The 22887-nt window shown below is 43.4% G+C and overlaps 1 protein-coding gene across 1 annotated transcript in view; it reads left to right on the top strand.

Moving 5' to 3' along the window:
* USP40 (ubiquitin specific peptidase 40) overlaps nt 1-22887 on the top strand; it is a 76228-nt gene that overhangs the window by 38749 nt on the left and 14592 nt on the right. Inside the window, exons 14-23 of the mRNA XM_044913454.1 lie at nt 168-252; nt 2193-2263; nt 3186-3505; nt 6256-6379; nt 7798-7855; nt 13418-13471; nt 14218-14306; nt 15731-15817; nt 19931-19967; nt 21968-22032. Of these exons, the coding sequence (XP_044769389.1) occupies nt 168-252; nt 2193-2263; nt 3186-3505; nt 6256-6379; nt 7798-7855; nt 13418-13471; nt 14218-14306; nt 15731-15817; nt 19931-19967; nt 21968-22032 (990 nt within the window). The remainder of the gene's footprint in view (nt 1-167; nt 253-2192; nt 2264-3185; nt 3506-6255; nt 6380-7797; nt 7856-13417; nt 13472-14217; nt 14307-15730; nt 15818-19930; nt 19968-21967; nt 22033-22887) is intronic.

Raw genomic sequence — 22887 nt, 5'->3', positions numbered from 1 at the left:
TGTCTTCTTGCCACACTTTTGGTGTTGGGTGGGATGGGCATACTCGTTTGCTAGCTTCCCGTATCATCTAAACATATGAGAAATAGTTCGGTGGTGTTCTTTTACCTGGAAATGTGATACTTATGTTACTCCTCATTGTTCTCTTTTCTTCCATTAATATTCTGTAGCTGTTAGATTTTTGGGAAGGAGATATGATTCTTAGTGTGGCAAAGTTTCTACCAGCAGGACTTCATGTTTACCAGATGCTTGATGGTAAGATAAAAATTAAAACACTGTGACTCATTTCCTATATTTGTATTTTGTGGAGTTCATTTCCTATATTTGTACTTTGTGGATTTTCTGCTCTTAGCCGGTCTTTCCCACTACCTACTACTTTCTTACCTAGGCTGTCATCACATGGTTGGTTTTCAAACAAATAATTTATCTGATTTCTGTGATGTGTGAATTTTGCGAACACAGAAATATTTTCTTTTTTTTTGAAATTAAAGCTACCTCTCCACGAAAACAATTTTTTAAAAGGCTGTGGGGGCACCTGGGTGGCGCTGTTGGTTAAGCATCCAACTCTTGGTTTTGGCTCGGGTCATAATCTCGGGATTGCGAAATTGAGCCCCATGTCAGGCTCCAAGCTCAACAAGGAGTCTGCTTAAGACTCTCTCTCCCCCTCCCTCTGCCCCTGCCCCTCTTCTCTCTCTTTCTCTCTCTCTCTCAAACAAATCTTCAAAAAAAATTTTTTTAATTTAAAAAATTTTTTTTTATTATTAACATATAATGTATTATTTGTTTCAGGGGTACAGGACTGTGATTCATCACTCTTACACAACACACAGCTCACCCCAACACATACCCTCCCCAATGTCCATCACCCAGCCACCCCATCCCTCCCACCCCCCTCCCCTCCAGCAACCCTCAGTTTGTTTCCTGAGATTAAGAGTCTCTTATGGGGCGCCTGGGTGGCTCAGTTGGTTAAGTGACTGCCTTCGGCTCAGGTCATGATCCTGGAGTCCCGGGATCGAGTCCCGCATCGGGCTCCCTGCTCAGCAGGGAGTCTGCTTCTCCCTCTGACCCTCCTCCATCTCATGCTCTCTCTCTCTCTATCTTATTCTCTCTCTCAAATAAATAAATAAAATCTTTTAAAAAAAAAAAAGTTTCTTATGGTTTTTCTCCCTCTCTGGTTTCATCTTGTTTCATTTTTTTCTTTCTTCCCCTATGATCCTCTGCCTTGTTTCTCAAATTCCACATATCAGTGAGAGCATATGATAATTGTCTTTCTCTGATTGACTTATTTCGCTTAGCATAATACCCTCTAGTTCCATCCACGTCGTTGCAAATGGCAAGATTTCATTTTTTTGTTGGCTGCATAATATTCCGTTGCATATATATACCATATCTTCTTTATCCATTCATCTGTCTATGGACATCTTGGCTCTTTCCACAGTTTGGCTATTGTGGACATTGCTGCTATAAACATTGGGGTGCACGTGCCCCTTCACAAACAAATTTTTTAAAAAATAATAAAAGGCTGTGGAATTTTTTTTGTATTACCACAGATTTTTTTTAGCAAAATGGTTTCAAACCATTAACATCTTATTTATATGGCTTGATTTTTTTTTTCTCCCAGAGTACTTGGAGAGCATAACGTTTTTACTACCCGTGAATAACAACAAAACAGTAATATTAGTAGCAGCTGCGGTGACATACATTTACTTTGGACTTCACTGTACCAAATCCAGAGATAAGTTTTATATAAATTATCTCATTTGATTTTCACAAAATTCTTTTACCTGCATTTCCTAAACAAGAAAACTGAAGCGTGGGGCCACAGTACACAGGCCAGACAGCTGGTTAGTGCTGGGTCTGGGGCCCCATGCTGCCTGAGCCTCCTTCCCGCACAGTGTCCGGTTTGGTCAGGACCTCCCCTGCTCTCATGCTCACAGAGCTTCCGTAACATGTTAACACGGGGAGATACTTACGTAAAGTGAAAAAACAAAAACAAAAAACTAAAGAGTGTAATGAAAAGCATAAAGATAAAAATAATCTTAAATAATACCAACACAATAAATGCAATTACTGCCTTTTTCTTAATTTTCCTTGATGAGACTGCTGCTTCAAACAAATATTTAAGTGTCTCAGCTCTTTCTTTAGTTGTTTTGGTGATTGTGATGAATGGTCTCACTGATGAGCTCATCTTCTAGGGGATGACCTGATGCTGTGTGAAATGGAGATTGCAGACGGGGAAGACCTCTTTGTATGGAATGGGGTGGAGGTAAGAACGGATTGAAGAGATATGCATGATGGTTTTTTATTTTTTTTTTTAAGTGTCATTGTAAGAAAACTTTATTCAGCGTCTGTGAAGGCAACTAGATGCTAGAAAACATCTGAAATGTCTGACAAATTTTAGGTACAGTCAGTGTTAGTCGTATGCTAAGGAGATGGTTGTCGAGTGTGTCTGCAGTGCCCGAAGCTCCCTCCGAAGGTGTGTAATCAGTCTGTCCTTCAGGCGGGCCTGTGTGCCTAACCCCACCAGCACAGCTCCTGCAGGAGGGTTCTGCGCATGCTCCCTGAGGGAGTTCAGGAGGGGGCAGGTAGCTACCCTGAGTTAGGGCGGTGACCTACAGGAGCGGAGGGGGTTCTCCAAGTCAGGAAAGGGGCGAGCAGCATCTCACCCACGCTGTGGTCTGTCCTTGGTCCATCTCTTGTATTTCCAAGGCTTTTTTCTTCTTTTCTTTTCTGCTAAGGCTTTATTACCACTGCTGAGGACACATACATCTCTGTCTCCACTCCACATTGCTCTCCTAGAAAATAAAAGAAGGCTAAGAGAAAGTTTCAAAGGAAAAATCTAAAGTTCTCATACATCTAAGACATTTCACTTAAAAAGAAAAAAAGAGAATTCTCTGAGAGTAGTATTTTTTTTTAAGATTTTATTTAATTTGAGAGCGCGTGTGCGCGAGAGAGAGCGAGCATGAGAGGGGGGAGGGTCAGAGGGAGAAGCAGACTCCCTGCTGAGCAGGGAGCCCGATGTGGGACTTGATCCTGGGACTCCAGAATCATGACCTGAGCCGAAGGCAGTCGCTTAACCAACTGAGCCACCCAGGCGCCCTCTAAGAGTAGTCTTTTACTGTGTGATTACATTGACCTGATTTTGGCAAATAGAAACTATACTAATGGTTGTCTTGGTATTATTGTAGGTTGGTGGCATCCAGATTCCAACCGGGAGTGACTGTGAACCTCTGCTCTTAAATGTTCTTCATTTAGCAACAAGCAGCGAGGGGGAAAAGTGTCAGCAGTTGGTAGAGTCTCCACACATCTTTCCATCCAATGCAGAAGTGGGTGCTGTGCTCACTGCCCTGGCAGTGCCCGTGGGTGTCCTCTTCGTCAGCGCCACGGACCCTGCCGGGGAAGAGAACTGGGTCGCTGTTCCCAAGGAAGACCTGAAGAAGACGTTCAGAGAGCAGGGCCTCAGGAACAAGAGCTCGGTTCTCGTTCAGGATTCTAGAGATGATAACAGGTAACCTGCTGAAATGTAAGAGAATTCCTTTTTAAGTTATTTTTATGATAGTTCTGTCGCTTAGAACTCGAAAGCTTTATTTTAATACTGATAATAGTTCAGTATTTTCCTTTTGTTTCTAAACATTGTGTCCTGGATATCGTATACAGGAGTGTTCTGGGTTAGGCAGCTTGGAGGAAGATGATATTATAATGTGATTTTTTTAAATTTTTATTTGTTGGTAAATGAGGTAACTAAATAATGTAGGTATAGGAGATATAATCTAGATTAGTTGTTTATAAAGCAGAATCTTGTCAAATGAATTCCGATTAGCACTTCCTACAAAACTGAAGGCACGTTCACAGAGAAAGTTCCTGAATCTTTTCATGAGGAGGATATTAAGATCTAGCTAGATTTGTCTGTTTTGTCACAAGTCTCCCATAAGGCAATTGAGTTTTTCATTATAATCCTTTTTCTGAGTCTTGAGACCCTCCCAGCTGCCCAGAGAGGGCAGGTACATGGGGGATCACGCTCTTGATTCCTGTGAGTCACACTGGAAGCTCAGAAGTGCTGCCTGTCTCCATTTTGTCGTCCATGTCTGTTATGCTACATTTCTGTGGTCAGTGTGTCCTGCTCTGTAACCTCCCGGTTTCCATATATTAAAGACTTGACAAATCGTTCCCTGCATGATCAGTCGGGAGTCTCCATTTTATCATTCATAGTGGCTGTGACCCAGAGGCAGAGCGCTTGGAACAGTCTTTATTTTGTATTTATCACTCTTTTCGGACAGGTATTTCCTGGGCATTTATTTTTGCACTTTGTTTATTTAATTTAAAAGTTTATTATATGTTCCTTTATAAAAAGTACTACATGTGGGGCGCCTGGGTGGCTCAGTCAGTTAAGTGTTGGACTCTTGATTTCGGCTCAGGTCACGATCTTGGGGTTGTAAGAGCGAGCCCTGCATCGGGCTCTATACTGGGTGTGGAGCCTACTTAAGGTTCTCTGTCTCCCTCTGCCCCCCCCCCAAAATTAAATTTTAAAAAAGTAATATAGCATGTATTAGGACTGGGAAATACAGAAGTGATGACAGGAGGCCCGAAACAGTGTCCCCTGTGCAGGGGCAGTCACTGTTAGCTTTCCTTCTGCCCTGAGCACAAATAATTGTTTTTTGTTGTTGTTTTTTGAAGGTTTTTTTCTTTTGAAGCTTACTAATGATTATTTCATGGACGGTTATATCCTGCTTCCCCCCCAGTGTCTGTAGACTCGTGGCGCGGCTACGTAGCATTTGGTGCTGATGTTACCTACCCATGCTCCCGCGCCAGGCAGTCTGTGCAGGGGTGAGGACGAGCCGCCGGGGCTTGTTTCCAGCTTGATCACGTCCTGACAGTGCGACCCTGTGCAAGTCACCTCATCTCCCTCTGCTCAGTTTCTTCTTCTGCAAAATGAGGATAGAAATGAGTCCCAGCTTCCTAGAACCGGAGGGTGTGGGCGTTCAGTGCTTATGGAGAGTTTGCACGCTTTTGGTAAAAGGTGGCCGTGTCGTCCTCACTGTCCTCATCCAGTTGTCCACCACTTCAGGGTAGTCTTCAGGGAACATCTTTGTGCTTAAAACTTTGCTGTCTCGGGCCGCCTGAGTGGCTCAGTCGTTCGGCGTCTGCCTTCGGCTCAGGTCATGATCCCAGGGTCCTGGGATCGAGCCCCACATCAGGCTCCCTGCTCAGCGGGAAGCCTGCTTCTCCCTCTCCCACTCCCCCCTGCTTGTGTTCCCTCTCTCGCTGTGTCTCTCTCTGTCAAATAAAATCTTTTAAAAAAACAAAAAACCAAAAACTTTGCTGTCTTTAGGATGTAGCTCTGGGTGGAACAGCGGAAATACAGAGTAGCGTTGTGTTTCGGGACTCTGATACACCCTCCCAAGAAGACTTCTCTGCCCACGCATTGAGCGCGTCTGTGTGAATTAGAAAGCCACTCCTTCCTCCAGACCCTGTACCACTATGTGGAGGAAAATTTTGTTAGAGCGAGACACCCTACTTGTTCTCGTAGGCCATCTGCTGTCGTAAAAGAAAACTGTAATAGGGCGCCTGGGTGGCTCAGTTGGTTGAGCGACTGCCTTCAGCTCAGGTCATGATCCCGGAGTCCCAGGATCGAGTCCCACATCGGGCTCCTGGCTCAGCGGGGAGTCTGCTTCTCCTTCTGACCCTCTCCGCTCTCATGCTTTCTCTCTCTCTCTCTCTCAAATAAATAAAATCTTTTAAAAAGAAGAAAACTGTAATAAACCTAGAAATATACGACGGGAATGATATACCCCTTAAATAAGGCACTTTTATGTAGCGTCTGTCTATACAGCTGTGCATGACTGTCCTGTTACTAAGCTGAATGTAGATCCTGGCATCAGTACTCTGAAAGCTCACCATGTGATTCCAGTGCGCAGGCCGAAGTCAGCCGCGGATTACTCCGTGACAACACTTCTCTTTGAAAAATGTGGCAACGCAAAAATCAAAACAAAAAATGTGGTAACAAATTATTTGTATAAGTCTGAGCATACTTGGAGTCCTGAAATAGACTCCATGCACAGCTGCCTGGCACTGCCCTAGAAAGATAGCTTTCTTAAAGCCAGCTCAGTAGACCTTGGTCACCTTTAATTAGTCACATCAAAGCACCCATGCAGAATTTTGGAAGTGGTACCTAAGGAAAAGTATTAATTTTCTGATCCTTTCTGATCCATAGAAGCACTGTGTAAAGACACATGTTTTAAAATGTCCCTATTCCTACAGTTTGTTGCTCAAACAAGGGAAATGGTTCGCTGGTATGAATGAGATCAACTGGCTCCAAGTTCAAAATTTATGTGAATTAGAATCCGAAGAGAAGCAAGTTAAAATATCAGCAACTGTGAACACAGTGAGTAGATTATAGTTCACGTCTGGTGGACAGTTTTCTAGTTTAACAGTGTTTGATTTAAAAAGCAGTACGTGAAATCTTCCAGAACGCTTGTCTCAGTGGGCTTCTAGAACTTAAGAAATCAACTTTTTGGGGCACCTGGCTGGCTCAGTCGGTAGAGCACACAGCTCTTGATCTCAAGGTCATGAGTTCAGGCCCCACGTTGGGCCTACGTAGAGCTTACTTTTTAAAAAAATGTGGGGGGAGGAAATCAACATTTTATTGTTAACATTTGATTACCGCTCATTTACCTGTATTAGCCCTTGGCATGTTTCAAGAAAATATGTGCCTTTTTTCCATCCGAGGCTACAATTAGAATGTAGGCTTTTACCTATTTAATTAGTTCATGGAATCCCCTAGCTTTGATAAATATAAAATGCCATTTTCCCACAATCTTTTCTCTATTTTTTAAACCAGGCAAATATGTTTTGGTTTTGTGTTGTGTTGTTTTTTGGTGCTTGTTTTTTTAAGCTTATCTTAAATTATTCTGCATCGTACTCTGTGCACTCTAAAGTCAGCTGCTCTTAAAAGGGAGTCCTTCAGTTTTCCACTTGAAGACTGTGACCTGGTTTCCTTAAACATCATTCTGGGAAACATCTCTTTACATTCATGTGGCCTCTCAAGTCATTAAGTTTTTTTTTTCCTAGAACATCAAAAGAAATCTATTAGAATGTTTTCTACAAATATTCTAATTTCTTAGGGTGCATTAGGATTGGTTGGTATGGCAGATCTGCCACCCTGACCCTAAGTGGGAGGCTTTGGTGAAGTCCAGTTACTCCAGTCTCCGTTCCTTCTTGGTGCTGTGTGGGGCGCTGCTGGGAGGGTCCAGTCCGTGATTGCTGACATCACTTTTACCCCTAAATTTCCCATGCCCTAGAGGCAGTTAGCCTAAACTAAAAAGAAAAGAAAGAAAACAACCTAAAAGTAATTTAAACAAAAATGTTAAATAGTGCCCTTGGATTAGTGTTGCCCATCTTTATATTTTTTTATGCTCAATGGCCCTAAATTCATTATTCTTAACCTAAAGAAATACGATTAACTGCATTTTCTTTTGTTTGCTCTCGTTAGAAAAGTTAGTGTGGGTTTTCAGCTTTTTGCCTTTGTAGCTAGGATTGTTTCTTTAGCTTTCCGTCTTTCTGTTCTGGTTACCATCGGTTTGGTAAAGGCTTAACTATTAAGATCCAGTTTTTGGTTTTAACTTGGTAGAAGAGAGGAAATGAATGTCAGAGATGGAAAAAAATCTTTTTTCAAGTAGGCAGAAACTTCTGTCCAGTAACCGGTAAGTCAGCTGAGCTGTGTACGCATTCACTGACGGCCTCGGCGCCCTCCCCTCCCGTTGGTCTCATGCACACAGTCACTAGTTTATTTCTCTGTTGTAGGTGGTGTTTGATCTTCGAATTAAAGCCATAAAGGAACTAAAATTAATGAAAGAACTAGGTAATCACTTACGTTTGCTCTTGGGTTTTTTTGGTTTAATTTAGTTTTGTTTTGATTTTTGGTTAAAAAAAAAATATGGCAGTACAGGGGCGCCTGGGTGGCTCAGTCGGTTAAGCGTCTGCCTTCAGCTCAGGTCGTAATCTCAGGGTCCTGGGATCGAGCCCCGCGTTGGGCTCCCTGCTCAGTGGGGAGTGTGCTTCTCCCTCTGCCTCTCCTCTGCTTGTGCTCCCTCCCTCCCACTCTCTCAAATAAATAAATAAGATATTTAAAAAGAAATATGGGAGTACAAAAAATAATTTAGGGAAAGTTCATGCCCTACCACCCCACATGGACAAATGTTAACATTTTATCATGTCGTTATTGTTGTCTGAAACATTGCAAATAAAGTTAAAATTCTCTGTGTTCTCTTCCTCAGACCTCTTCTCTCTCCCTCCCCAAATGCAGTCAGTATATCTGATTTGGGTGTGTTCCGTATGCATTCGACTGTTCTGTTCACATTATGCTTCCATATATAGGTGTATAGATATGTGTATATTGTGCTTTCACATTTAAATTCTATCATACAGAATATAACATTCTGAAACTCACTCTTCACTCGGCAGTAGGTTTTCTTTAACAGCTTTATTGAGGTATAATAACTCACATACCATCAAACACCATTCTGTGGATAAGTCAGTGATGATTAGTAAACGTACAGAGTTGTACAGCCATGAGCACAATCCAGTTTTAGAACATTCCATTGCTCCAAAAAGATTCCTCGTGCCCCTTTTGCTTTCCAAGCCCCGACAGCCACTCATCTACTTTCTGTCTCTCTAGACTTACTTTTCTGGACATTTTAAGTAAATGGAACCATATAATATGAACTCCCTCATGTCTGACTTCTTTCACTTAGCATACCAGTTTTGAGGTTCATCCATGATTTAGTGTGTTATCAGAAATGTGTTCCTTTTTATTGCTGACCAGTGTTCCATCGTATGGATGTATCACATTTTGTTTATTCATCCACCTCTTTTTTTTTTTTTTTTTAAAGATTTTATTTATTTATTTGACAGAGAGACACAGCGAGAGAGGGAACACAAGCAGGGGGAGTGGGAGAGGGAGAAGCAGGCTTCCCGCCGAGCAGGGAGCCCGATGCGGGGCTCGATCCCAGGACCCTGGGATCATGACCCGAGCCGAAGGCAGACGCTTAACGACTGAGCCACCCAGGCGCCCCTATTAATCCACCTCTTGATAGACATTTGGATTGTTTCTCGAGTTTGGAGGTTTTATGAATAATGCTGTTATACACATTTGCATGTAATTCTTTGTATGGACATGTTTTCGGTTCTCTCGGGTAGATCTGCAGGATTGTAGTTGCTGGGTCATATGGCACATTTGTGTTTAACTTTATAAGAAACTGCCATTCTACTTTCCTGAGTGGATGAACCATCTACGTCCCCGCTAGGCGTGTGCTAGCATTGCGGTTTCTCCACATCCTTGCCAGTATTTGTATCTGTCTTCTTGATTGTAACCACGCTGGTGGGTATGAATTAATCTCATTGTGTCTTTAATTGATTTTCCTAATGCGGTGGTGGTGAGCACTGTTGATGTGCTTACTGTCTATATATCTAAAGGATTCTCTTAAGAAGCTACTAGAACTAGGAAGTTTAACGAGAAGTCAAAATTAATACAAAAAATCCATTGTATGTTTACTAGCAACAGAAAAAAAATGGGAAATGAAATTAGGAAAACATTTTAATAGCATAAGATATCATGAAATATTTGGGCATAAATTTATTGAAATATGTCAGGACATATACACTGACAAGAAAATATCCCTGTGAAAAGTCAGAGAACGATGCACCATGTTCCTGGATCAGAAAACATGACATTGTTAAGAAGTAAATTCTCCCAAAATCAATTTGTAGATTCAGTGCATCCTCACTCAGAATCCTAGCAGGTTGTGTTTGTGTGTGTGTGTGTGTGTGAGAGAAATTGACAAGCTGATTCACTTTACATGGAAATGCAAAGAACCTAGAGTATCCTAACAACTTGAGGGGAGAAGAGATCGGAAGAGTCACACTATCTGATTTCGGGATTCACGCTAAAGCTGTAGGCGTCAAGACAGTGGGTCCTAGCATAGGAGCAGACCTAGTGCAGGGGTCAGCAAGCTCTCTAGGCCAAAACCTGTTCCTGTGCAGTCGGTGAGCTAAGAATAGTTTTCACACTTCTAAAGGGCTCCTTTTCTGCAATAGAGATTGTATGTGGTTTTTGAGCCTAAAATATTTACATTGGAACTACATTGAGAATCCAGAAATAGGTGCAAATAAATGAAAGTCCCTTGACTTTCAACAAAAGTACTAAGGTATTCCCATGGGGAAAAATAGTGTATTTTCAACATAAGGTGCTGGACCGATTAGCTATCCATGGATGCAAAGATGAACCTCTAGCTTTGCCTTACATCATGTAAAATACTATTCAAAATGGACCATAGACCTAAATGTTAAAACCATTTCCATAAAATTTCTAGGAGAGAATTTATGAGAAAATCTTTGTTACTTTTATCATAAGGAAAAGGCTTTTTTTTTTTTTTTTTAGTTAGGAGTCCAGCACAAACCATAAAAGAAAAAAAAAATAAATTGGGCAATATCAAAATTTAAAACTTCTGTACTTCAAAAGGCAAGCCACAAATTGGGAGAAAAAAAATTTGTAGCACGTTTGACATAGACTTGCATCCAGGTTGTATAAAAAAAATACTTGTAACTTAATCAGAAGACAACTCAGCCCACGTGGGGAAGACACTTGACAGAAGAACACCTACCTATGGATGACCAGTAAGCGCAGGAAGGATGCTTAGTGTCGTTAGCCATGAAGCTGATTAGCTGTCAGACTGAAACCGCAATGATACACCACTGCACACCCAGTGGAATGGTTAGAATTAAAGGCCCAGCAAAACCAAGCGTTAGCGAAGATGTGGAGTAGCTCCCACATACTGCAGCGTGAGTGCAAAATGGTAAAGAGTTAGCTTGCTTCTTAGGAATTTAAACATTCACTTACCCGTCCTAGGTGCCTTACCCAAGAAAAATGAAACCATATCCTTACAGATACTCTATGTAAATGTTCATAATGGAAAGGTGGATACAGTCCAAAAGTCCATAAGGCAGTGAATGGGTGAGCAAATTGTGTCATAGCGTAACAACAGGAGGTTGTTCATCAGGACGAGCTTCGAGCTACCACCACCTGCAAAACACGGGTGACTCTCAAAGCAGAAGCCGGACACAAAAGAGCACATACTCTTATGACTCCACTTATGTGAAATTTTCAGAACAAAAAACCCATGCTTTAGTGATGGGGCGGAAAATTGGATTGCGGGGGGAGGTTGACTGCAGAGTGGCATGAGGGAATTTTGGGGGGTGATGCAAATCCTCTCTCGGTTTACTGGTTGTTGCTGAGTGTTTAGATCAGACTCTGTACACTTAAACAGGACATGTTTTATTGTAACTTACAGCTCAAATTGACTAAAAGCGTATGGTTTATTAAAATGAAGAGTTTATCATCTTCCCGTGAAACAGGTCTCCCTTCTTTCACTCTTGCCCCCCTCTGAACCATTCTCCTTCTAGCAAGTGATCTTAAATGGAGGCGAATGAGAGCATATCACCCCTCTGCTTTGCGCCCTGTAGTGCTTGTCCGTCGCACGCAGGCTCCTTCCTCAACCCAGCCTTCAAGAACCGGCCTCGTCTGACCACGGCCTCGCAACCTCCTGTGGTCCCCTCTCCTGCTTCACACACTTCCCACGCTGGCTTTCAGAGGTTCTAGTGTGCCAGTGCCCCCGCCGCACCCCTCGGTGCCCCACTTCTCAGTGGGGTCCTCTCCCTGAACTGTCTCTTCCCTCCTCTCTGCTGACTTCAGCCACCCCCTTGCCCTGAGCTAAGATGTTACTTGCCGTCGCCCCTGAGTGCTCAATCTCAGCTAACATCCGTTTTCTCCTGGTCCCTCGTACGCTCGCGCCTCACTGCCCCGGTGCTTCGTGTGGCGAAGGCCCACCTCCTCCGTCAGATGAGACGGCAGAGTCCGTGGCTATTTCCCCTCACTGCTCTGCTGTCCGCTTCTGGTCGGCGCCCGGCACATGGAAGACACAGTTTGTGAACTGAAAGAATACTTTAAGGAGGCAGTGTTGAGATGCATTTTTTAAATTGAAGAGCTCTTCGTAAGCTGTTTCAGTGGTTGGGAAATGTGTATTAGAATAGTTTGCTAGCTGCACAGTACCGCTGCGTAACATGTAGACCTCTGGAATCTCAGCGATTTGTTGTGGTCTGATAAGAGTGCGGACTCAGAAGGCCCCCGTCATCCTTGTCCTCCCGGGAGGCCTTACCCCTCCTCCCAGGCCCCCACTCCTATCCGGCTTTGTAAGGATTCCGTTTGGACTCAAAACCTGGAGCACTCCTTCCCACAAAGCCAAAATCTTCACACCTGCAAAAATAGGGCCCCGTGGCCCTAATCCGTTTAATAAGCATAAAAATCACCTAACAAATTTTACATAGAGGCAGTCTGCACGAATTTCAGTTACCATGGCTCATTACATAACGTCAGCCACCCAACAGCGTGGTTCCAATGTCTGCTACGCTGCACGTGAACAGAGTAATTGCATGAAGTGCAAACTTGGCTACTAGCTCTTCATTCCACAGGTTGCTACGTAAATAGCAGATGTGCATCAGGATCGGTGACCAATTACCTCCCTCTGGAGTGTCTGGTATTCACTGCACCACAGCCAAGGGTGTGGCCTGTTGTCCCCTTTCTCCCACCGTAAGGCCACGTGACATCTTGCACTCATGGCTAAGCGACTCGCTTCGCAGAGATGAAGGTGCAGCTGGGAAGGTCTACAGAGGCCTAGAAGAAATAGCTGGCCGGGGGAATGTTGGCACTGCTGTCTCTCCGGAGACTAGATATGCAGCCAGGGGACACGAAGGGATGTGAGGAAAGTGGTTGTGACAGGACGATGAGATCCCTGAGGAGGTGATGCTGGCAAAAACCCTCATGTCCAAGGAGCCTCCTGCAGACCCTTCATGAGGTTGAAAGCACAAAACAGGAAATTTGGGAAGCAGAGCCAACTTAGAGGATGACGGTTTGCTCGGGGATAGAAAAGATGCTCACTTGGTATTGTAAGCTCTACGGCAAGAAGCGAGCCCTGTGTAAACTAGACTTGATGTTTTTTACAAAAAAAAAAAAATTCTCAAATGTTTCTAGTGTTTTAACTTGCAGTGTAAATACTAATTTTGCTATTTTTTAAATTTGACTGTACATGTGTAACGGATGGAGATTTAACTGTTATAACAACAGTGTTGAGAGGTCCCAGGACAGCTGCAGTGTCCTCACGGTGACTGAGCTGGCCTCACGTGGTTTCGGCATGGCAGGCCTTCTCGTGGCCCTGTGCGAACTGAAGACTGCCTGTACTTGGGTTTTGTTTTGTTTTTTTTTTTTGATGGGGGTTTTTTGTTTTGTAGCTTATTATAGCTTTCTGCTAATTGCAACAGTAGAGCATCTCTAGTTTTTTTGGTGCACTAACCAGCTTCTTTTTATTTGTAGCTGAGAACAGCTGTTTGAGACCTATTGATAGAAATGGGAAGCTGCTTTGTCCAGGTAAATCTTTGTGGTAGCCTTCAAATACGGACACACGCTCACACCATCAATCTTTCTTATTTAAATGGTGGCTTCCAGTACCTAATATCCTTAAATTACCTTTTAGAAACTAACTTATTAGACATACTATTGTCCCAGTGCTGTCTTCACGTATTATAGAAGACCGTAACCAGAAATTCAAACACTTCTGTTTTCTAAAGGAAAACACCTATCTTTCTGATGAGCTGATCCTCATTTTAGGCAATTGTTTTGATCGAGTTGTATCTTTTCTAGATTCATTGTCAAAGTGTTTGTATTGCTCATGTTACTGTGATAAGAGTTGTAGAATAGACTTTGTTCTCACCTCTGCATCCTGTCATTAGACTTAATTTAACTGATGGTCACCACAGCAGCTTTGAATGTGGAAGAGGCTGGTCCATCGTTCATGAATCAATTCGGAATAGCTAGCTTTTAATCCAAGTAAACAATGGCTCTTTGATTCTTATTAAGTATGAATCTAAAACATTCATAGCTGCCTCTTATTTCTTAGCATTGCTGTACAGATAGGAAGATATATCCTAGAGTGTGGAAATTGAAAATCAAACATAACTGTAATACAGGTCATCCTTTTGCATGGAGTACATCTCATATTTTTTCTTTCTTGACATTCTTGATTTTCAAAGGAAGGCTGATTTCCTTAATGTTATTAATTCCTACAGAGAGGTAGGAATTAATAACATTCATCCTGTTCTCCAAATTCTTTGTAGTGCCAGACAGTTACACTTTGAAGGAAGCAGAACTGAAGATGGGGAGTTCACTGGGACTGTGTCCTGGAAAAGCGCCAACTTCCTCTCAGGTAACATGGGGTCTACCTGACAGAACGAGATCAAGCTTCCCAGAATCAGAAGTTCTTAATTTCGTGATTCTTACCTTAACTACTGCACCCAGTAATCATTTTTCTTAGAAGTTTTTTCTTTCTTAAACAATACCTTGTATGTTAGGCATACAAAGAACCATCTAGTTCTTTGTGTTTAAATCAAAAATATCAATAAATAAAATCTTAAAAAAAAAAAAAAGGACAACTGGGTGGCTCAGTCGGTTAAGCAGCTGCCTTCGGCCCGGGTCATGATCCCAGGGTCCTGGGATCAAGTCCCACATCGGGCTCCTTGCTCAGCAGGGAGCCTGCTTCTCCCTCTCTCTCCCTCTGCTTGTGCTCTCTCTGTCAAATAAATAAAATCTTTAAAAAAAAAACAATCAAAAATATCAATGTCAGCATATTCATAAGGTTCTTTTTCTGTGAGAATTTTGTGGTTAAGGGGGACTTCTAAAGTTGGCCACCTGTTCGAACCACCCTGTTTCAGAAATTCTAAGCAGCACCCCTTTTCCCCACATTTCGCCATCTACAAGGTTAGGACCCATGTTACAGTCAGTGGCCTCTGATTGCAGCAGCTGCACTGTTTCTCCTCCTTAGTGGCGCAGGAAGTGCTGAGGGACAACCAGTGGCATCTTAGATGTAATGAAATAGAGCATATGGATTTTGGACTGAATTACTCTCTGCAGTAATACAATTGTCTCATAGCAGCTTTGTTTTCAATCGGTCCTCGTTTTCTGTATAAAGTATTAGGTCTGCCAGAAGCCTTATGTGTTCAGTAAAGTTTCATTACAGTCCAAAATTCACAGGGTCCTTAACCGGTAAGACTCTGTTTCGCCGGAGCTGGACTCCTGTCAGGATCCCTGTGGTTCCCAGATGCACTTCTTTAGTTTCCCAGCTACCGCCTCTTTAATTTGTTCTTCCCCTGAACTTGGCCACGTAGGAATGTATGACAAGCTGGGAGGAGGGAAACGTGACAGGTGAGATGGAGTTCGAAAGGAAAGGGAGGGCCGTAAGGAGCTGAACTGACAGGCGATCAGATTCCCTGGACAGAAAATAAGATCACAGCCACATGACAGAGAAAACCCAGTTAATGCTTACAGCATGTGGCCAATCCCTTTGAGGAGTGACCAAGAAAGAAATGAAGATCATGGTGGGATAAATAATATCTGGGAGAGAGAAACAATGATCTAACACCTGTGGGAGTGGAAACACGTGTGAAGCATCTTACGTTTCTGGGTCGTCGAGATTATTGTTTAAATTGCAACATTAAATTGCCCAGCATCTTTATTTTTATATGATAAGATTTTTATTAAAATTTCATGGACCATTAGCTTTTCTTTTTTGGAAGCAGGTAATACATTTATAGAATTTTAAAATTTAGATTAAATTGCATTCATTGATCTTAGCTGTTCCTGTTTTTCACTGTGGGGAGTGATGTTCAGCCTGGTACAGAGATGGAGATCATAGTAGAAGAAACAATATCTGTGAGAGATGTGAGTAATTTTACTTTTTCTGGTGTGGGGAGAGGTCTGTGGGCATTTGGTATGGGGAGCCATGGTAACCCGTGTTTGGATTTTGAGGTCCTGAGGCTAGGGTTCACATAATATACTTTAGAGAATTCTGTGCATTCACTAAATGAGTAGTTTTGGGAACTTGAAAATTGGTGAACAGCCCAAATTTTTAAAATAAGATTATTATCTTTTTTTTTCTGATTATCAGTAATACTTGTTTATTATAGAAATTTGGGCTACACAGAAATGGAGTAAAAGAAAAAATTAAAACCCCTCATTATCCTTTATCCCACTAATATTAACATTTTGGCATATTTCCTACTGGTGTTTTTAGGGATACACATACGTAATCACACCCCCGGGCGTGAATGTGTGTGTGTGTATGTATGGGGTAATAATTATGGTAGCATCATGGAGAACTAGGACTTTCAGTCTTGGAAAATGGAGAGACACATAGCATTGGGGTAGTTGAGTAGAGCCTGTACTCCTGAATTTGAATCAGAAGAGTCAGAATGAACTTGATGTTTGTTTTTTAAAATTTTTTCTAGCTCTTTCCCCTAAAACAGCTTAGACACAGTGACCAACCTGGTGGGAGCAAGCACCCCAGCACCCAGATTGTGGTTGCTAAATACAGCTTCCTACTGGAAGGAATCAGGGCTTCTTGGAGTAGCGGCTGGGTCTGTATCTAGGTCAGGAACGTGTCAGGTGAGCCTGGAACATCTTATCCTGACAGAAGCAGTAACGCTAGCAAAGATTGCTGGGATCTGCGGAGAAACTCAGGAGCCAACTTGAAGAGGCTCCTGCTAGTCACAGATGAGACAGTTTGAGCCTTCGTGGGAATAATAATAAAACTGATTACTATGCATACTTAAAATCCACGAGTTCATAAGTGATCCTAAAAAGACCATCTTCACTGGTTACGCAGAGTGGATGCTGGGGAACCATAAGGAGAAGGGTCAAGCATTTATCCTGTGTTTCTTTTGGAAGCTATACTGCAGGGTAACCAGATAGATAATGAGAAGGTGTTTTGATAGACATATCTCAGCTAATAAATAAGATGAAAGAATTTTAAACTATTGTGGTTATTTTAACTCCTAATGAATTAATGTGTCTAAACAATGATCCGGAAAGACTGCTAACAATCCAAAAAGAGTAACACGCACACATTACAGTAGTTCAAAACGATACCCATGCTCTTCTTGCCAAAATAAAACAAAACGAAGTGGACCTGAGCTCCTAGGTCTGAGGGTCAGTTTCTAAGAAGTACAGGGGGACAGAGGGGACGTGTTACCGCAGCCCAGGGCCACCGTCTGCACAGTCCTGAAGGGACTCAGGAGACAAGAGGGGCAGGTGCAGTGTGTGCACTTTTATTTGGCTCTTGATACAAACCAGGAAAACCTTAGTCACAGTGTAAGAGAGACTAAGGGAAATGGGGGCTGAGGGCAACTGGCTGACTCAGTCGATGGAACGTGTGACTCTTGATCTTGGGGTTGTGAGTTTGAGCTCCATGTCAGGCATAGAGATTACTTAAAAAAGGTAGGGGAATATGAACACCAACTGGGTATTTGTTATTAAGGAATTCTTAAGTTTTTTCAGATGTCGTAATTGTTTCAGGCCTATGTTTTTTAAAAGAATGTTTATCTTTTCGAGATGAGTGCTAAATATTAATAAATGATAGTTGACATTCTTGTCTCAAAGCACCTGGGGGCAGGGGGCAGGACAGGAAATGGGTGGGAGCGTGGTGCACAAGACGGGCCACGGCAGTCACGGATGTTGGGTGGTGGCTTCCGACGGCTCACGTTTACCACTCTCTCTGCATGTGTTTGAAATTGTCCACAATAAAACATTTAAAAAAATTTTTTTTTCTACTTTTTGTTACCTGCTGTAAATATTTTCCTAGCTTTTCATTTAGCTTTTAACTTTTTGGTGCTTTTCATGTCAAAGACAGGAGGCCGCAGAACGTTTCAGAGGAGCAAAATGTCTGTCTGTCTGCTCTCGAGCCCACTGCGGGCAGACTCACTCCCCTCCACGTGGCTGGGTCCCGTGAGCAGTTCTCCGTTGTCCTCTGACTCGATCAGTGCCTCTCTGGGCCTTGAAACGCTTCTGTCACTTGGCTCAGGAAGACCACAGCTCCTCACGGTCCCAGGCCCAGCCCTCCACAGTTTGCGCTCTTCTGTCTCCCTTAGACTGGACCCCGGCCCTGCACTCTGTGCCTGTGTGACCAGCTGCTCTTGGTTGTCTGATAGCCCTCCCCTTGCTGTGTGACCCCCGTCCTGGCTCGCACGCACCTCACGTTTCCCTCGTCAGTCGCTGGTGGCAGCTCCATTTCTCTGCTCACTCGGGCCAGAACACCAGGGAGTCATCCTCGATTCTTTTCTGTTTCACATCCAGGTTTTCAGGAAACCTCCCATCACAGTTCATCTAGGATCTGACCACATCTCATTCCCTCCACTGCCACACCCTGATCACCTCTCCTCTGGATTATTCCAGCAGCTTCCTGACGGATCTTTTTCTTTCCAGCCTGGCATTTCCCCAGGGTCTGTTCTTACAGAGACGTTGAGTGGTCCCTTCCCTTCCTGTCCTCACAGCCCTCGTGTGCTTCCCCCTGTGTCTCGGGGTCCCAGCCAGAGGCCCCGAGCGCTTGCTCTGCTGAGCCACATCGGCCTCCATGCTCTGGTCCTCCCCAGCACACAGCTGAGGTGAATGCCCACCTGGTCGTTTTCTTAAGTAACGGAAGCTGTCCTCGGCTGCAGCCTTGCTCCCATTCCCTGTGTTTTACTGGATTGTGCTCTCATTGCTGGCCTTTTCTAAACAACCTGTAGGTATATATTGAAGTCTTTTCTATTCTTAATCATACAAGTAATCATGGACTTATTCTTTAAACTCCAGTGGGGTGGGTTATAGCTAAAAATCCTTCTTGATCCCCAGCCTACCCTAGCCCCTCAGCCAGACGTCTACATGGTCTCGGGATGGTGAGATCTGACCACACCAGCGAGCGTGTGTCCTTCCAGACCTTTGATGCACTCATACCGGCTCGGGGACAAATGAGCTGGACTTGTTCGTATGCTTTCTTTTAAATCATAAATGGGATCACACTGCATGTGTATTTGTTTCACTTCAAATTTAGAGAGGTCTTTTAAGACTATAGGGGTGCCTGGGTGGCTCAGTTGTTAAGCATCTGCCTTCGGCTCAGGTCATGATCCCGGGGTCCTGGGATCGAGCCCCGCATCGGGCTCCTTGCTCGGCGGGAAGCCTGCTTCTCCCTCTCCCACACCCCCTGCTTGTGTTCTCTCTCTCGCTGTGTCTCTCTCTGTCAAATAAATAAATAAATTCTAAAAAGAAAAAAAGAGTACGTATAAATCCATTTTATCTTTTAAGACCTCTCATAGTTTATAAAGTGTTCCTCTGTTCGTGGGTATTTTGATCCTTTGCTCTTTTTCTTACTCCAAGCAGTACAGTAGTAATCTTCCTTATTCTTGCTTCCTTCTGTGCTAGTGTAGTATAATTCAAGTTATATTTACTCTTGCCGTAGATTTATAGGTAGGCAAAAGAGTAGGTTTTCCCCCCAAGGAAGTTGGGAGTTTCTGATTTTTACTATTGTTATTTAAACTTCTGTTAGTCGTGTGTCACTGTTGCTTTCTGCCGTGGGATCACCGCCGCACGGGTCTCTCCCTGAGTTTATAGGCGGCCAGTTGTATCTCTTGGGTGCTGTGTAAAGGCTAATCTCCTTTTGTAGGATTCAGAGGTTAATATATATCTATGAAACCAGCCTAATCAGTCCTATCCGGTCCAAACCGCAGTGTTGGTCCTCATGAGCAGAAGGCTGACCTGGATGTGGGTGAGCCGCATCTATGTCTCGGATGCAGACACCTGCAACTTCTTCCCCCTCCTGGATTGGCCCTTTTAGCTCTTAGGAAGCTGAGCTTCCTCAAATCATCTTAACTGTGTACATCCTTATCCCTTCAGGAATTATTAAATATAATAAGACAGATAGGCCCAGGGTCTAAAAGGGGCATCTCTCCCAATACTGTACCTCAGAAACAGAGAATTAATGAATGTGGTTTTTCTTTCTTTTTTTTTTTTTTTTTTGAACAGTGTTTGAAGCTCATGCTGGAGAAGTCTGGCCTACCAGGTAAGTTCCAGACCATGACGATGTCACTTCTTTCTGTCCTAATAAGTTATAAGTTATGTCTTTATAATAAGGGCCTGATGACAGCCCTTCAGGTTAGTCTGCACACACACAGTGCATTCTCCTGGTTCCTGTGTGCGAGCGAACAGAAGGCTCGCCATGCATGAGCTGCTGCGAGTACAGAGAACCTAGAGGGGCTCCAGCACAGGCTCAGAAGAGACGAAGCTAGGATTTCTGCCCTCTGGAATTTCCAGGCCCTTCGCTGATTTTTTTCTTTTTAAGCTCATTGATTCAGAATTTCAGTGCATTGTGTTTTGTGCCAGTGTTTCTGTGGTGTACATTAGGGAATGTAATAGGAAAAATCCAGGTTGTATTTGAAGTGGCTCCCCGGGGGGGAATCATGTGAGAGGGCTCCCAGGGGCGTCCCGCCGCACTCCTTAGAGTGTTGGCTGTCAGCAGACCGCGCTGAGCTGAAACCTGAGGCGCCAGTACTGGAAGGGAGGTTACAGGCCTTGCACACAAGGCACCCTTCTAGGAGCCAGCAGGCCTCCGTGCGGGGACCAGCACCCATCCCCGTCCCACAGATGACAAGACAGAGGCCGAGAATGGTTAAGGGTTTACCCAGAGTTGTACAGCGAGTAGCTAAGCCTCTCTGCTTTCAGGGCCCGCGTTCTTCCTTCCACGTTATGCTGCGAAGGAGGAACGGTGTTCACCTTTAACTTATTGGTGGGGTTTTGTTTTGTTTTTTAAACACTTACAGGGGCACCTGGGCGGCTCAGTCGGTTAAAGCGTCTGCCTTTGGCTCAGGTTGTGATCTCAGGGTCCTCTGGTCGAGCCCCATGTCAGGCTGCCTGCTCAGCCAGGAGCCTGCTTCTCCTTCTCCCTCTGCCTCTCCCCCTGCTCGTGCTTTCTCTCTCTCAAATAAATAAAGTCTTACAAAAACACTTAGATTAAGTTAAATATTAATACAGTTCTTACTGCATTTAAAACTAGAACTAATGGTAAGAGAGGGCCTGCAAAGAATAGTATGGTAAGGATTTCAGATCTGTGTGGTCTGTGCGGGATCAGTATTAGACCTGTGTTTACTCTTTTGGCTGTAGCTTCTCTTGGCGGGTGGGGTGGCTGTTTATAAGACATTGCTTTTTTTTTTTTCCAATAACCAGGATTTCCAACTTTTGCTCTATTCAGCTTCTGTCACCGCTTCAAAAAATTTCTTTCCCATTTCATCAGTATAGCAAGCATATTGAGAGAAGTCTAATTAAAGACTGTTTAACATTCATAAATGTTCATTTATACCAACTTCATTAAAATGCTATTTCAAAAACACTATTTTTGTTAGATTAACTGATAAGTGGATAGGAACAGTTTGGTTGTGCACATTATCAGTTGCTAAGAGATATTAGCCTATACTTTCAACCAAGACCATGAAATAAAACAACTTCATAATGATTTTAGAAGAGATTCTGTGCCTAGACATACAGATATCTGTATTCTATGTGATGTGTGTGCACGTGTAAATGATAGAGGTATAATGTAAACGTTATGTAATAGTAGCAAGTGTTAACCTGTTTGCAAGTAGCAGATCTTGGTAGAATAGAGAGGAAATTAACCAAACTGGAGGAACCACCTAATTTTTTTCATGCCTGGAAGAGAGAATTTACTTTAAAAATTAGTTAATAGTTACTTGCTCAAATCCCATTTGATATTCGTTCATCCAGAAGGGTCATTACTGAAAAACTCTTAAAAATATATTCTTGGGTGCCTGGGTGGCTCAGTTGGTTGAGCGACTGCCTTCGGCTCAGGTCATGATCCTGGAGTCCCTGGATCGGGTCCCGCATCGGGCTCCCTGCTCCGCGGGGAGTCTGCTTCTCCCTCTGACCCTCCTCCCTCTCATGCTCTCTGTCTCTCATTCTCTCTCTCTCAAATAAATAAAATAAAATCTTTAAAAAATATATATATATATATTCTTAATTTTTTTTATCCTGATTTTGATTCTTTCACAGGAGACACGTGGCATTTACGAAAAATGGATTGGTGTTACGAAGCTGGAGAGCCTTTATGTGAAGAAGTAAGATTATTGTTACACATTTTGCTCTTAGAAATGACTGTGTTTGTGTTTCATCCACGATACTCACCCTCACCCCACTGGTGAATAAGTTCTAGAGAAAACTTTAATTTTTTTTAGGATACAGAAGTCTGTACCTGGTAGGTCTTTGCTAAAGTCAGAGGGAAAGTCTTAGCCTTATGGGAACGTTTCTCATGTCTGTGTTAAGTCCTCTTTTGACTTAAGAGTATGTCCCTAGAAACAGTAGTTGCTCATGAGAAGGCAGAGAACTTCAGAGAACAAAAGACATTTGGAAACAATGTGAAGATACACTCTGAATTTTGAAACCTGAATATTTTCATCTCCGTTTCTCTGTAAGTTAATGATGGCAGAATTCATCTTAAGCAGCCAGTCACTTAGGCTCAGATCGAAACTGCATCTGTAGATCCAGCCAGACTCTCCGGGTAGCCTTAGGAACAGTATTATCACAGGATAGTTGGACTCTGGTTAACCATCTTATTACTGATCCAGATAGTGTCACACCTGCCGGTCCAAACCCGGGGGCTTAGAAGTGGTCCCAAGATGAAGCTCAGGGAGAAAGCAAGCTTAGGTACTTGCGGTCGGCCACACTCCCCCGAGTCCTGTTGTGCCTGCCGTCCAGTAACAGCTGGTGGCATTGAGCGTCAGCAGAAGGCTGATCTAGGCAGGAGGACTGGGCCTTCCCCCGCAACCGCTCCGTTGTCTGGGGCCCAGTGAGTCCGCGCCGAGAGGCGCCTCTGAGGCTCGGCCGGGAAGCTGACTGCCCAGAGTAAGACGCAGACCTCAGACAATCCCCAAGACATAAGGTTTGGAGGTCAGAGTGTGTGTCTAGTCGTGTGG

Source organism: Neomonachus schauinslandi, chromosome 3, assembly GCF_002201575.2.
Source record: "Neomonachus schauinslandi chromosome 3, ASM220157v2, whole genome shotgun sequence".
Classification (NCBI taxonomy): domain Eukaryota; kingdom Metazoa; phylum Chordata; class Mammalia; order Carnivora; family Phocidae; genus Neomonachus; species Neomonachus schauinslandi.
Note: the sequence above shows the minus strand (reverse complement) of the source record. Positions and strands in the feature narration are given on the sequence as shown.